Below are 16,570 nucleotides of genomic sequence, written 5' to 3' on the forward strand. Positions count from 1 at the left end.
TTTTTAAACAAAATTAAATTTCCATTTACCTTAGAACTTGGTGTTTGTTTTAAGTAGTCAGGGAATGGGTATTTAGGAACACGTGTTGTGAGCAACAAATGCCTGTCTTACGATGTGATTGGTGTATGATTTGATGCAACCATTTGATGGACTGAAAGTTGAGGCAGTAGCAAGTGTTTCCAACTGTAGTTTAGAACTTTGAAATTTTCTAGAAAGACTAGTGTTGTTTGATCAGGCTTGACTTGCACCCTGTATCTCTGATGTGCTGATCTGTCAGACTGGATGCGTGTTTGTGATTCACCCCTTTAAATGTAGCAAAGGAGAAGTAAAATCAAGCTTGCTCTTTAGAGCATGTAGAATGTTAATGTGCATGGGTTTATGTAGAATTTCTGTTCGTTCCTGGAAAAAAAAAAAGCTGGTTGCAGAAAGCCCCATGCTTCAGAAGCAATAAAATCCCTTCAGCAATATGGAAGTTACTCCCAAGACAGACCTTTAGCCTTGTGCTGCAATGTGAGTGTATTCTGTGCCTCTGGCTTGCAAATCCTATTGCAAAGTTCTTATTGATATTTCACTTGAGTCTAGACTTCTGAGTTTCATTTTAGGATTGGCCCTGTGAATGTAAATGGACCCATAACCAGCAGAATTATTAGAGGTACTAATGCAGCATTTACATCCCGTATGAGGCTAAATGCTCATGGTAATGAGATCACCTGGGGCCTCCAAGCAATCCAGTGTTACAGGGCAAAACTTGAAGATCTCATGTAACCCTCTGAATTTCCAGTGTGTAAGCACGCTGTACAGGGTGGCAGCGGCTGCGCTGTGCAGTTTGTCGGTCTACCCAACCCCTGCAAAAGTCTTTCTGCCCGTTATAGTTGAAACATGCAGGAGCTGGAGGAAGAAGCCGTGGGTGAAGGACAGAGTACAGTCATAGGACCAAACCATTTTGTTTTTCACCCCAGTTCAAGCGTAGCATTAAGGGCTAACAGGTAGGAGGGTACAGTAGATACTTATTTCATGTCTGATTCTTGAAATTGGCAGTGTTTTCTAAATACTTAGCTAATGTGAGTGGTAAGTAAAGATTATGTGTGCAGACCCAACTTGTACCTTCAGTCAACTACGCTTTGGGGACAGTAGGCTGTAAAAACATACGCGGATCTCTTTCACCCTTTTCCCCTCCTGGGTAATGGGGAAGAACATAGAGTATGGCACATCCAGCTATTCTGAAGGGTGCTTTAGCTAGTAAAATGTTACTGTGTGCTACACTTCACACCAGTGTCCTGTTATGTGGTATGAAGCCCTTGAAGCAAGTGGTAGGAATTACGTAGCAAACTGAGCTAAAACTAACCTCAGCACTTTGGTCCTCGTCTTTGGAGTGGAAAAAGCTGTGGCTGCATGGTTGGTATATTGAAGGGAATGAACTTCCTTGATGATGAGTTTTGGTACAGTATGTAGTTTGGGGGAGCTACCTGTACATTTGTGGTTAAGTGGTCCAGGAAAGACTCTGTGTCTTCAGAACACTGTCACGCTGCATGGCAAGTGCAAGTAGCAAAGTGATTACATGTGAGAAGATTCATCTTTCTGTTATGAATGGTTCAGAGGTGCAGACTCTGTGGGTTTGTTGTTGGGTTTTTTCCACATTCAATGTAAAGTTTAAAAAAAGTCTGGGGAGGAAGGTGATTTAATCAAATTTTTCTTTGACCTTTGTGAAAAGCTGAGTGTCCGCTAACAGTTGTCACTGTCCTTTCAACCTGTGAGAAGGTGAATATTCTGTGTTTGCAAAGGACTTAATTTGCTGTCCTTACCCACGGGGCTCTGTTGGCCAACTCCTCATGTGACTGATACTTTGGGGACTTGACTTTTGTTTGTAGTGTGTTCCAGTATGCTTTGGTATGGAAAAAATACAATTTGTGGATATGGTTATTTTTGCCTTAAAAAGTTCGTTCCACTTACAAATGTGAATTGTCTCTAAACATTTATGGTTTAGAAAATTATTATTTTCAGTAATAGTAATTTCTTAATTCACAGTATTAAAACAAATGAGATTCTTGTAGACCGTGTTCTCTTAACTACGTCCTCATTGTCAGACGATGAAACATGGGTGCAACTCTGAGTCGACGTGAGGGCCCCACTTGCTATCTGTCACTGATAAATCATTTCCTCTTTCAGTACTTGTGTCTCTGTTTCATCAGCAGAATTTGTGTTTAAACAGTTGTAATCTTGCATTTCTTAAATTTGCTTGAATGCAGTATTGTCCTTCAATAGTATTTGTAATGTATGGGTGTTGCATATAGTGGTGACTCACATTCGGGAAACTCTCTGGAGTACCTAGGTGATTTTGACCTTGGTGGCATTATATAGTGGTGTTACCTGGGCACAGTAGTCAAATGTGATCTTAAATGAAGGCTCTGTTCTTGTTGGCTTGTGCCATATAAGAGGATCTGCAGAGCTGGATCTAGGTTTGATGTATTGATTCTTTTCCAACATCTGGTTTTATTGTATGGGCCACTATAGTTGATTGCATACAATAGAAATCTCTGTGTGTGTCATCCCACCCATCCCGTTCTCGCACTCCCTACTCCCCCGCCCCCAGTTCTTTGGTTTTGAGTGTTAATTGTTACTCTCCAAGATTGAAAGGAAAAGGAGGTGGTTTCTGATGGGACAAGGACACAGGTCAGAAGTATTTAGTGTTGCGTGCTAAATCACGAATTAACTCCGATAATGAGTTGAGAGTTTCCATTATATGAGGTAATGGGCCTAACCTTCAAAGGTGGGTGGATGAATTGTTTGCAGCTTAGAAAATCTTCTTCTGTAGTGACAGCAAATGCTCCTCTGAAAAGTGTGTTTTATTGTAAATTGGCTGTGAATTGTTGCAACTTACTTGGCTTCATTCAGACAACTCCTAGAGGCAGAGCTGCGCACCCCTGACTCCTTTGTATTTAGTAGAATCTTGGTTTCTATTTAGTAACGTGTTAAAACTTCTGTATATTTCAAAGAGGCTGGAATTTCACCCACACAAATACGCTCCCAGAGTAAGGCACCCTAAAAGCAAATAGAGTGAGAGGTTGGGGAAAAAACAGCTGAAGTCAGGAATAAATGCATCATTTATAATTTTGGCTTGGTTATTCTAAGGCTCCTAGTAAAAGCTGCATACAGAGTGCTGGAGATGGGCACTTCAAAGCAAAATACACTTTTCATTAGCTAAGTATTCTGCATAGTTATTTGGACAGTTTTGAGGTAGCAAAATTGTCTTGACATTAATATCTCCTCCTTATTTCACAGTGGATCACTCACTGTTTTAAGTGGTCAGCCTGTATATGGAGATTACTGAGTGAGAAATTGTTTATAGAAGTTGAATCATTACACAGTATCTTAACGCTGCAGCGTGCACCTTTGTGCATTTGCCCAGCACAGGATGGTAGTTGAGGCTGCTGCAGCCTCTAGGTATGTGCATTTTAAAATTAGTGCTATCGTAGTCCTTTTCATTAGTTTAAAAGTGGGTACAGTAGATACTTATTCTTTTAAATTTTTTTTTATTTAAGAAATAAATTTTTAAAATTTTTAAGACTTGTGTGGAAACTCCCCTGCTGCTCGCGGGAGTTGGTCGGTAGGAGAATGGGGTTATGTGTGAGGTCCCTGCATACACCCCTTGGTACTTCCAGGCACTAGGAGTGGAAAGCTTCCCTTCTGGTACCTGAAGGAGTTGCTGGGTCTTTAACGTATGAATGTCTGAGTAATTTCGTTTACTCTTCTGCTTTGCTTTAAGAAAGAGGATTTCTATAATATTGTCACAGACCTATTCTTGTATTTCCTACCTATTCATTAAAGAATGGGGGATTTACGGTCTTTCAGCGTGAGTCAAGACTGCAGAATATGTTTTTTTTTTTTCTTTCAGTCACAGACTCTTCCCATTTGTATTGTGGCTGTTCAAGATCCCTGCTTTTTTGAACCATATGGGCAGGCAGTCAAACATGAGATGATGTTTTTCTGGACTCTTTGCAGCTCATTAGTGTTATTCATGTTGTGAAACATTCTTTTAAAGCAGAATTTCAAAAGCCATACTCCACATGAAGAGTAGGAGCCACTGCTGCACTGTAACTTAATAACGTGCTTTACGTTATTGCCTTTGTTGATTGCTGGAAAGGTAACCTGCTAATGAATTTTTGGAAATTCACTTTCATCCTGTTTGAAATAATGCTTCTGAGAGTGGTTATACGTTGAATCCAATCCAGCTGTCAAAATCCGATGCTCTGTTGAGTTTTCTTAGTGTTCATATAAATATTTTAAAATAACTTCCCCCTTCATTATAATCATGTGCTTTTCAGATGAAACTTGTCTTCCTCATTCCACCCCTAGAAACTCTGCTTTTCTGTTTCACTTTTTTTTTTTTTGAGTTTTCTTAGTGTTCATATAAATATTTTAAAATAACTTCCCCCTTCATTATAATCATGTGCTTTTCAGATGAAAACTTGTCTTCCTCATTCCACCCCTAGAAACTCTGCTTTTTGTTTCCACTTTTTTTTTTTAACAATAAGCTGGTTAAATTGGTGAGAGGAAAAAACACTGTTGTCTTTTGGCATATCCAGTCTTTGTCCTTCTTTTCAAACAATGGCTTTGGCTCTAAAATACAAAACAGGAAAAAGTAGTATATATGTTGTATCTGTGTGCATATGTACATACAGGATATGATAGTTTCAGTCTTTCCTCTCAAGCAGGTGTGGTAAGGGTGATTTCGATCCCTTTGGATTTTTTATGCGATTGCTTTGCCTCTGTGTTTTCTGGATAACCTGGTCAACAATTTCTTCTGGCTCAGTTTGTTAAGAATAGTTTGTTTGCATTATTAAATAAAATGTTTCTTTTTGCATCTAAAAATGGAAAAAATGTAGATGGGGTTTCTAGATTGCTTACAGCACAGAGCAGTGCAGTTAAAGTGCAAGAATGAAATGTTGACTGCCCGGTGTTCAGAGCTGATCACTGAAGCAGACATGCATGTTGTAAAGCACGTAAAGAAGCGGTTCTGTTGCAATGTTGTCCTTAATTTCTTTGGGGAAGAGTCAGCCTAATTGGAAGACCAACCAAAGGAACAACAGCAATCCCCCAGACACCCTCAGAAACCCAGTAAAGCAATAAAACTTGAAATGGAGTCTCTCAGGAATTAATGCCTGGTTTAGAAAGACGGTCCCCGATGAGCTACCAAGTCATCCATATAGTCCTTAATCCTGAGGAATTGTCATAGTGGATTATCATTCTTCTTGTTGTAGCTGAAATAACATAGGTTTCTTATGTTAAATATGTCACTTGGCTGTCTCTTGTTCAGTATTTTTCAAGTGCTTCTGCTTGGTACCTAAAAAGGTTTTAAAGCAACTTCTTGAATTCTGCCACTTTAGTGAGGTTGGTATCAGTGCTGCTAGTAGCATTTATGTATCTGAAGGGGAAGGGTAGTTCATAGTGTTTAGAGTTACTCCTCTGTGAACAGCAGGTACAATTTATGCCATAAATTATTCATTTTATAGTTCAAAAACTTTACTTTCATTGAACTGAGTCTGGATATGCAGGTAAAGGAGTATTACCTATGTGACAGGAGAATGATCATCTTGTTGCAGGCATACTGAGAATACTGCTTTTTACTAATGGATTCCTGGAGTCAGTTCAACTCAGCTCCGATTAACTCTGAGAAATTGCTTATTGGGTGCCTTGGACAGTTTTCTCTGTCTCAGCCTATATTGTAGTCTGAGCTGGTAGCTCTTCTTATTATGAAGGTTATTTAACACTTTCTGTTGAAGTCATCTGTTTTCTGCTGCTTAAATTTTTTTCCAAGTTAGTGCACTCAGACTGCAGTTTTCCCTTTTCTGCGCCTGCCTCGCATTTCTTGTATTTCAGATTAGTGAGGATTATTCAGTTGTTACCAGGCCTAGTGCCTTGCACATACTAAACACGATGCCTCTTCGGTTTTGGAAAGCTGTAGTGCTCCCATTCATTGGAGCAAGGCTTTGAAATTTGGCAGACAATAGCTGTTGAACAGGGATATGCCTTCTGCTGTTCTTGAGAAAATTTGCCCAAATTAGGCAAACTTGTAAGTCTTTGGAAAAATACTACTTCGCAAGTACTCAGTGAAGATATTAGCGCTGAAGTCTTCAGAAGTTCCAGTGTGTGCTGAGTGCCTTTTGGCCTTGGAGGGGTTTTTGTGGGACAAGATGATGCAGTCACCCACAGAATAGTTGAACATGCCTCAGTCCGGTCCTTGCAAGAGTGCAGCCAGACTTCCCATGTCATGGCTGCTCAAGGCCAGGGTGGAGTCTGGCAGCCTCTTGTGCTCTCAGACTCCTTTATTGGCGCCCAGGGGTGCGGAGGAGGAAGCTGGCTGGAACGCAGTCCCGCATGGGTGGGGTCTGGGCTGTATTAAGGGAGGGCAATGTGGGTCAGTGAGTTGGGAGAAAGTGGACTACAGCTAGGAGGGAAAGGGGCTGAAAGACATAGCTCCGCCGAGTACCAATAAAGATCCATCTGACCACTTACACTTCCTTGATGGTAGCAGACTGGTTCTTCTCTTGTTACGGACTGGTTCTTCTCTTGTTACGCTCACCTGAGGGTGAGGAATGGGGGGAGAGGTGCTGTGGTCAGAGAGGAACCTAGCTGATTCAAGAGACCAAATGTGGTAGGGAAGAAGAAGTGGAGCTCAGACTAGCATCTAGTTACAGAAACTTGGAGCTGCTTGTCTAGGAACCGTTCCTGTGATTGGAGTGCCAAGAATGATGGGAATGGGGTTGTTTGAGGAGAGACAATTTGAATTGGCAGTTCTGATTCTGAACTTGGGGAGGACGAGAGAACCGGGACTAACTGGGCAAAGGAAACAGCAGAGAAGAGCTCAGGAGGAGGAAGGGAGTTTAAACAAAAAAGCCAAGGAACCAGTAACAAGGAAACGGCTTGGATAAAGAGCATGTGGGGGGAGCAGGATTGGACTCTGGGGTAGGACAGGTGGGACTGTGACTTGCTGTCAGACAGGATGTGCAATGGGATTAGTGCATTAGGAGCGGCAAGTCAAGAGTTCGATGGGATCAGGAGAAAGTGTGGTGGGTGCACAAGGGGAAGGAAGAAGCATGGGGCAAAGGATGAAGATTAGATAATAAATAAAACAGAAGAGTAGTGAAGGGACCTAGCAGTCCTCTTTTGCATGCTTGGTTTTGTAGCATTGCTATTTTTATGAGGCTTTTTCCATGTCATTTAGTGGAGTTGACTTACTGGTTTGAGTGTATGTAAGTTGATTTCTGTGGTTGCATTTTGCATCTTTACTCACTGTGGAAGGATATTTGACCACAACCCCAAATGAGAGCTTTATCCAGAACTGTGTGCACTGCTGTTTTTCATCTGCTTATTCTGTGCAGAAAGCTTTGAGGAATTGTTTAGCAAATAAGTTTAAAATGCATTTAGATAATATTTTTCACTCTGCATTATGCTTTCTCTTATGCAGAGATAAATGCTTTAATAGGTTTATCTTGTATTTACAAAAGGAAAAAAATGATTGGCATGCAGCAGTGAGCGAATGGAAGTGTGTTTTCTCGAACAAAAGTTAAATGGGGAAGGGAAATATTTCTTGCCCTCCTGAGGGCTGTTGATCTGTCAAATGTGGGTCTTATAGGAGTGGCATTCACTAAGAATGTGTAACTAAGGCTTTGTTGTAGTAAAAGAAAAACTGGCAGTGGATGAACCGGGAGAGCTGTGACAGAGTGCTACATAAATATTTTTTCACCTATCCTTCCTGTCTCCCAGGTTTAACAGTCTGAAATACTTTTGCTCGTGTGTTGTCACTGGAAAAGCCTGAAAATAAAGGGTGAGAGGAGAGGGTTGTATATGCTGGTGAAGAGCCTTTATTTCCTTACAACTCTTTGGAGTTGTGAAACATCTGTGTTTCACAGAGGATGCTTTTTGGCATATGTTCATAACTTAACATGTAAAAACTGAAAAACTGTGTAGCACAGCTTTACTTCGGTTTTTGGTGTGCAAAAAACCTCTAAGCAAACATTTCAGTAGCGTATATATTGGTTAGTAGCTTCTCTGCTACTTTGCTCAAAGACACTGTCATGAGCTGATCAGAAAGGCTACATTCTCCTGAAGGACAGCCAGCCTACCCACGGTGATCAAGGCATTCAATGCTTAAAGATTATTGTTGCATGCTTTACCTGAAGAACAAAATTGTAAGCTGAGCAACTGCACCAGCCTATTCTTTAGGTAATGAGAATGTGTATCACATGGCATGTGTGACTCGGTTCCTATTTAAATCAGTGCCCTGGGGATTTACAGCCTTATTTTTGGAATGGGGGGGATAGCTAGGTTCCAACTCTATTTAAAGACAAAATAATGTTTCTCTAGCTGTGTGGCTGCATGCAGTCTTCTGAGATGCAATGAAGTAGCCCAGGAAACAACTCTGGAAGGGTGGAAGCATGCATGAATTCCTGGTAAAGCACGATATGAACTGTGAGCACCTCTACACCTCCTCTTCTGGATAATTGTGGGCTGTTTTTTCTTTTTGCGTTGTGGCTTTTGCTCTGATTCTTGTCTGCGTCATCCTTATACTTGTATTATGAGTAAAATTGTTGAAAGCTCCTTTTCCAGAGCTTCAGTATGGCTGACATCAAACTGCCTTGAAATAGGAAGGCTGTAATTGTTGGAAGAAGACAATTTTTGCAAGAAATGTGCTGTTGTGAAACACATGCACCTAATTTAGGCATCTTTGGAGACTGAGATCTGCATAGCTGTTGATGCTTGTTGAAAATACTTAGTCTTGAATAGAAAGCTTGCATATCATAGTGCCAACATCTAATATTTGTGGGAGTGTGTTGAATTGTTCCAAGTAACAAAAGCCTTTGCTGAGCTAAACAATATAAATATAAATATTTCACTTGGTTATTAGCAGTTGAGTTGAAATACGTGATGGTTAGGAACAGCATAACAAAGTAGTGCACTCCATTCACACAAAGGTCAGAAGAGCTTTTCTTTTATATGATATGTATGGTTTTCATGCATACAATTACAGCAATGTGTATTGACTCGAATGGTGAATCTGTTGTTGGCTTGGTATCTTTTGTGGTTTGCTTGTGGGATAATCCCTGGGAACAAAAAAAATGTGGAATATTGACGTAGTAAAAAGCTAGAATCCACGCTTCTTGAAGAGTTGAACAAGTAAAAAAGTGTCAAAATAGCAGAAATTCAGAACCTATTTTATAATTAGAATGCAAGAATTAAGTGCTTTTTTCTTTCTTGATAGGTGCATGCGGTGTTTGGAAGTTGTTGGTCAGTGGGGCAATATTGATTTCCCTCTGGGGGCAAGGCATTCATCTAACCTTCTCAGCAGGGGGTGAGATTGATTCCTTAATCAGAATAGCAACAATCCATCCTGAAGCTTCCTCAAGGTATTAGGGCTAAATTAAACAGTCTGGGACTAATGTGTAAGCCCTAATGCACTTCAAGAGGCTTTCTTGGATAAAGAGAATTTTGAAATTAATCAGTAGATGAACGCAAAACTAAAAGAAAAAAGCCACAGGCTCAAATCACCCTTAAAAAAGGGGACTGTCATACTCTTTCTTTGTGTGGTGCAGTGCTTAATGCTCAGATTCTTTTAGGGAAGAAAAGAGAAAATGCATGAACTATATAGCTCTATTCATGGCATTGCATTTGTTTTCTCTCTTTTGTGTATGTGTTCCATAGCCGTTCCAAAAATAGATATCGTCACAAATATTAAATTAGTAGAATTAAGCATCTTAAAGCCAGGAAATACACCGTTTTTTAACAACAGTCACTACTGAGGAAATGTGGATTTCTAAGCATACTGTATTATGTCTTAATTTTGCAAAATTTTAAGATTGTGTTTACTTGTGAGCATTTACAGAGGCTACAATTATGCTTGAATTTCTTGAGGATAAAAATGTCATGGTTGCATTCAGCTTTTCTGGAAATCCTTTCATTAACTTGAATGAGGAATGGAACGGTATGACTGAGCTTTAGTCTGTGTATTAAGTGCTCGTAAGCAAGAATTAATTGTAATATGTCAGTAACCTTGTTGGATATGCTTACTGATCATTATGAATGCCATTCATATACCGGAGTACTAAAAAAACGTGGGGTAGACCACATGACGTTCCTTCAGTCTTGCTCTTAGTTCTTAGCCACTTTCTCTTGGTCCATCTCAGTCTGCACACCAAGTCAGGTAAGCAGTAATTTTCTTTTTACAGACTACTGGAATCCTTTACAAATATATCCAGAAGGCGTGAGGATTTTATAAAAGCTGGAAGGTTTTAGGGTGACTCTTTGTTAATAATGTCCGTGAAGACATACTGAATGTCCCTGGTAGGGCAGATGCTCTCATCTTAAAGACCTCTGACTTCAGAATGCTCTGCCAAAGTATTCTGCCATAACATAAACTTCTTTGGCCCGCCAGTTTGTGTTAGCAGCCAGAACTTCATTATTTGGGGAGATGGGTTTAAACTTTAGGGTTTGTGAAAAATAAGCTCTTAGCCGAGAGCAATAGCAGTTTCAGTCAACCTTTGGACCAGAGTTATAGCTTCCAAAGACTATTTTAAGTGGGAGGTATTGTCATTATGACAACTGAAGAGCACCGAATGACCTTGTTGTCCTTGCTGTGGGAGGGGATGTTCTTGTCAAATCGTGTGAAATTCCCTCACCCTCTGTGTACATAGGTAAGCACGCATTTGTTTTCCTCTTTCCCCCTTGGAAACCAGGGCACCCCTCCTCTGTATCAGTCTGGTTCAGAGACCAAACTTGCTTTCCCTGCTTGGCAGATAAACATCTAGTAGATTCAAGTCAATATCCTCTTTCATATTTTTTTAGATGATTCAACTGGTCTATCCCTGTGTTATAAAATAGTTGGGGAGTCATGGGACATTCAGGGAACTGTGCCCAGAAGCTCCAGTTGCTGTATGAAGATCAGTAGCTCTGATCCATCCAAGTCAAAGGTTGGGCAGGAGGTTCCTGTTTGTTCTTCAAACAAAGCCATTTCTTGTGTGTTTGAGTGCTCTTTAATCCAACAGACAAAGCTGCAGCAATGTAATGGATGAAAGCTGAAGTAAGCAAAGCATAGATACGAGGAGGAGTGAAAGGGGGAGAGGAGGAAGGCTGGCTCATCGTGATTTTTAATAGCGGGAGTTGATACAGATTACCAAGGGACTGGTAGACTTTCTGTCAGAAGGAGCAGCTGTAATATTGAGATTAGAGTCTCTAGGTCCACTGGAAGCTTTGGGGATCCTTGGTCCTGTTGTGCCAGCGGTCATGTGGGGTTGCTGCAGCAGTCACCCTTCAGCTGTGGGCTCTTCCTCCTGCAAAGCTTACAAGCATCCGAGCTCCGGTTTGTCAGTCCTGCAGAGCACTTTGATCTGTGTGACTGCTCTGGATTGCCTGTGATGGTATTGCTGCATGCCTACGATAGTGACTCATTCATTTTGGATACGATGCTCTTATTTCTTGCAGTTGCTTTCTGAGTAAGCATTTCTGAGCATGAGCATTCGGAAGATTTATTTTTGGGTTTTTTTGTCTTTTTTTTCTAAGGCAGTTCAGTTTACCTAAGAATTGTATTTAACTCCAGATTTGGAAGATTATATCCTATATTTTGCATTCACATTAAAAAGAAAATAGAACAAGGAGTATTTTTTTAATCTTCCTGTCCTGAGATAAAAATGTTAATTACTGTTGTATAAATGAGACAATATATGTTAACTTAACATCTGTGTTTTGAAATATTTGATATAAAGTTTGTAAACCATGTGACTTTCTTCAGCCTAGACAGAAAAGTACAATGGAATAGGAATTATAAAGGTGACAAGAAAGCAAAGATATGAAAAGTTTATATAACTTTGGGGATTTTCTGTAGTGAAATTTATTTTTGTTTAAATTACAGCCTTTTAATTTTAGAGGATAAACTCATGAGATTTATTTTTACCTTGCCACCACTATTGCTTCTAATATGAAGCCCTTACCATAAGCGTCATCTCGCAAAGCACTTGCACTGGTGTAAAATGTTGCTTAGACTATTTATCTTTATTAGTGTATCTGTTATTTTAGAAATTGCTTGTATTTTGTACCATTGTTCAACTAAATCACATTTTATAAAAGACCAAACCTTATTCTTCAGCCCTTAACCTTATGAGTAATTTCAATTATTTCAATGCAATTGAGAGCTGAAGCCCTGGGCTTTTTGTTTATGCACCTGTTGTGTCTGTCTGTATTATGGGTCTTCGGCTTTTTTTTTTTTAGGTTAATAAGAATTTTAGATCATCATGCTTAATTTAGTAATGCTGACTCTGCTCTCCAAACATCTGTCACTCTGTTTACATCAATGTCTGTGCAAGGCAGAGCAATGTTCAGAACCTTCGGTCTCATTTCAGGCACATGTTTTTCTAAAGCATTTGTATCTCTAGTATCCAGACTAATAAATTTTTCTCCAATACATGCAGATGCTTTACACTTTAGTCTTGAGCTCTGGTAAAGTAAATTTTCTCTTTTCTGACGTTCTGCAGCAGGACCAGTTGTTTTGTTAATATCCCATTATCTTCCACTGTCCCCTCATGCATCTTCCTTTTCATGAGTAATTATTTATTCCCAAAGACACTGAAAAAAAAACTCTCTTGCATTACTCATAAGATTAACTAATCTCACCATGTACTTTAGAATTTGCAATGTATGTTTCCAAAAATGTCAACTAAAGTGCAGTGTGATAACCTCTTGCAGGCTTGAGTGCCAGCTCAGGAAGTGTCATGTTTAATGAAGGAAGGTGTCTTATAGATCAATTGAAGATACCAAGTGTCATAGAAGCAGCAAATAACTTTGATTATATCAAAGACTGCAGAGTACTGGAAGGAGGCTTGCTGATAGTAACTTGGTATTTTAATATAATGGCAAGACTTTAAAAAAAAAAAAAGTCTTTTGGGGTGGGAAGTTTTCCGAGGTTACGTTTGCTCTGATGAACTGTAATGTCCAAAGCCAACATCTCTTGCACAGAAAATGAGAGCTTTGCCTTTAATATCTTCTGCTTTGAAACTAAATGCTGTAGTACCACCTCATTCCAGTAATAAATGAGTTAGAAGTGCATCTAGCAAGACTTTTGAGGAGTGCCTCTCAGTGTAATTTACAGGATGTCAACCCTTGTAGCGCTCAAATGTCTACTGTTTTAATAAATGCATTGCTTAAAGTGTTGTGCTGTTCCAGAAGTCCCACGTACTTCTTTATTTTTTTATTTATTTTATGAACCTGGGTGGAGTTGTCATAGCAGTTGTTGCTGTAGATCCCATCCCATTGTGCTAGGTAGGCATCGTGCAATCCAGGTGTTGATGGGCCCTGTCTTGCAAATTGTGTAATATGATTTCAAGACAAACAAGATTAGAAGGAGGGAGCACATGTCACTCAGGGACGTGGAAATCATACACAGGTCTCAAACCTCTCCCATCTCATGACTCTTCCGGTCTGGGGAAAAAGATAGTAATTTCTCTTGCACCCACGTTTGTTATGAAAGTTCTCATGTGTTGTGAAGTTGTAAGCTACTGAATAGTTACTGTACTCTGAGACTAAGTTAAAGAGTAGAATAGAGGGTATCTATTTTATCGTATCTTCTTACATTGGAAATCAATATAGTATGCTGATAGATACCCAAAATAGATTCTCTATACTAGAATTAGTGTTCACTGAATGCTATAAAAAGTCTGTATGTCTGACAGCCACATTTCAAAGAATTATTTTTCCAATGTACTAATTAATTCCCTTCAAATAAATAGTCAGGCAAAAAATGAAATACAGTAACATCAATATTTAATGGCATCTGTTTAAAACCCTCCTGGTCTAGACTTTTGAAGTTGTGCAGGGGTGATATTCACACATCCCTGATAAAGAGAGGATGGAATGTGTGTGTGTCTGTGTTTTCTTTTCATTTAGGGAGTTAATTACTTACTCCTTAAAGATGTAATTGTGAGATGCTCTACATGGCCCTGCTCAAAAATAATGGGCTGTAGGAAACAGCTTCATCTCTCTTTGTAGGCCATTGCACCGTGAATACACATTTGGATGTTAGCAGAAAGAGTTTGTTTCCTGAATGGGGTGAGCTGGTCTCCACCTTTCAGCAGGCAGGCTCCTCCAGTTGAAGCAAGTGTGCAGAAGTAATACTGAAAGTGGGCTGTAGTTTTTCTCTTGCCTCAGGAAAGAGAGAGCCCAAGTGACCGACATCTTATTCTGCACGTCACTTTGTTTCCTGTTCTGCTGCTGGAACAGCACAGCTACACGATGACCTAAATGTATGGTTCTCTTGCGAGATGCCAGTCTACTCTTGAGCTGTTTGCAGTATTTTTATAAGTGAACTGGCTGTATTCATCGTTATCGCTATGTTATCAGCTGCTTATTTTGAATGGCAGGCTTATGGAGGAGTGAATTTGTAACAGATTTGCACATAATTTGTGGGCACTGTTTATTCCAAATAGACCTGTAGAGTTGCGGAATCCATTACTTTCTGGAAATGAAGCAAACATTTGTTAGATTTCCTCCCACAATAGTGGTAGAAAAGAGCAGCACTGTGCTTGCCATCTTCCTCTGATACTTCATGGTTTGTTATTGCTGTGATAGGAAAACACAAAGTAGCGCATTATAATGTAAGCATTCCCTTTGTTGTTTTTTGTTGTTGTTGTGGTAGCCTTCTACTTGATCTTCCAAGAATGTGAGAAGAGTGGAAATCAGGATTATGTAGCTGTGTGGTTTTAGTCACAAAATTTCACCACATGCTCTGTGCACAGCACACTTTTCTATGATATAGTCTTAGTAAAGCAATTCATTAAGAAACGTTCCTGTAAAATATGCTGTGCTATAATACCGGCTAAAAATTGGCCGGCAGCTCTCCATTACTTCTGTGATGAAGATTTTAATAACATTAGTCCTTTAACTAATAACATCATGATTTATGTGGTGTGGTGGTCTTGTTTTTGTTTGTCTTCAACACAGAATGCTTTTTATCGCTGTCCCAGTAATCAGTCCAAAGTACAGCAAGCAGCTTTACGCTTGAAAAACTGTAGCACCCTTTCAGAAAATATCTTTGGCGCCTCAGATTTTTTCAGCCTGCTAACACATTCAGAACACAGGACAAGCAGCTTAAGATCTGAATGAGATTGTTCACCAAATGAGTTGGTGCAGCATATTAATTTGCTAGCACTTCTAAATGCCTGCAGTGTTACAAGAGCCCACAATGTCACTAAAATACCAGGAGCTTTGTTGGTTCTAAACTCCTTAAGAGAGTTTAAAATTCTTGTCTGCTTGCTGTAGTCTTACCAGCTTTATGAAGAATTTCAAGATCTGTATTTGAAAACTATTGTGTGTCCTGGGCTTAGCAAAATTAGTAAGAATCTTTTCCTGGTAGTATTAACGACCTTGGAGTTTCATTGTGCTCTAGGTTTTACTGTATAGCTCGTTATTATATGAGACTCCTATTAGTGCTTTTATCTAGATGCCAATGGAAACATTTATTGCATGTTTTGACATGCTTTTAATCTCAATGGACAGTCAAGGATTTATGTTGAAAAAATACTTGCCTTTACAGTTAGGTAAACTAACAATGTAGTTTTAATGAGGCTGGATGCAGTCAACCTGACTTTTTCATGTGTACTTTCCGTTCCATCTTAAGTTTGTAAGTTGGTATTTAAATGCCAGAGTAGAACTGATCGGACATTAAACCATTTTCCTTTTTCCTCTTTGTGTAGTAAACCACCACCACCCCACCCAGTATTCGGTCTGGCGGTTCTTGGAGAAGAGGGATATGAATGGTGTTTTAAAACTACAAAAAGTTTCAAACATTTTAGAAGTCTATTTTTAAAATGGATGCTTTTATGCAGAGATTGAACCCAAACATTTTAGTAAAAGCTGCCTAAATGGGTAAAGTGTGATTTTTTTTATAACCTGATGCAGCACAACTTCTATTGGAGGTTTATGAACAAGTACTGATTGACTGTTCACAACTGGGAATTGAATATAAAGCTGCATGCTTAGGAATGGAATTAAAAAAACCCAAACAAACATTTTGTGCTGTCCCTTGTTTCACTGATACTGGATTTAGGCAAATATGTAGTACTGGAAGATGGGATGGGCAGAAGAAAGTGGTCAGACTGGTGTGACATATGTGTGGCTTTTAATCTTGGCTCCAATAAGCACTGTTTTAAATTGGGTAGTGCTTTTCCACATGTCTATGTCTAAAAACTTGATTAATAGAAAAAGACTGTTTACTGATGTAATTCCCATTAGGGTTACAGGGTTAGGTTGGGTTGTGAAGATGCATGCTTATTCAAGCATTGTGAAGGCTTGAAATCTGTCATGGTACTATCATCACTGTTATAGTGTGTGTTATAAAATACTCACATGGCTTTTTTGGAACCCAAGGACATGAGATTGTTGTCGCAAGAAAACTGAATTACCCCTTTTGCTCAGCTAGACTTGCCTATCCAGCTTATGAGCATATCCTTGCTGAGGAAAGCAGTCCTTACTTAAAGGATCAAAGGACGTTGCTTTTCTTGCTCGGGATGGTGAAACATTATTTATTCCT

The 16,570-nt window shown here is 39.5% G+C and overlaps 1 protein-coding gene across 4 annotated transcripts in view; it reads left to right on the top strand.

Annotated features, from left to right (window-relative positions):
* Positions 1-8,393: 8,393 nt before the first annotated feature.
* FNBP1 (formin binding protein 1) overlaps positions 8,394-16,570 on the top strand; it is a 94,602-nt gene continuing 86,425 nt past the window's right edge. For all 4 annotated transcript variants that reach the window (XM_009322086.1, XM_009322087.1, XM_009322088.1 and 1 more), the window contains exon 1: positions 8,394-8,450. In XM_009322086.1, coding sequence (XP_009320361.1) covers positions 8,436-8,450 — 15 coding nt within the window. In that variant the 5' untranslated portion in view covers positions 8,394-8,435. The remainder of the gene's footprint in view (positions 8,451-16,570) is intronic.

This window comes from Pygoscelis adeliae, unplaced genomic scaffold (assembly GCF_000699105.1).
Source record: "Pygoscelis adeliae isolate BGI_AS28 unplaced genomic scaffold, ASM69910v1 Scaffold114, whole genome shotgun sequence".
Lineage (NCBI taxonomy): Eukaryota > Metazoa > Chordata > Aves > Sphenisciformes > Spheniscidae > Pygoscelis > Pygoscelis adeliae.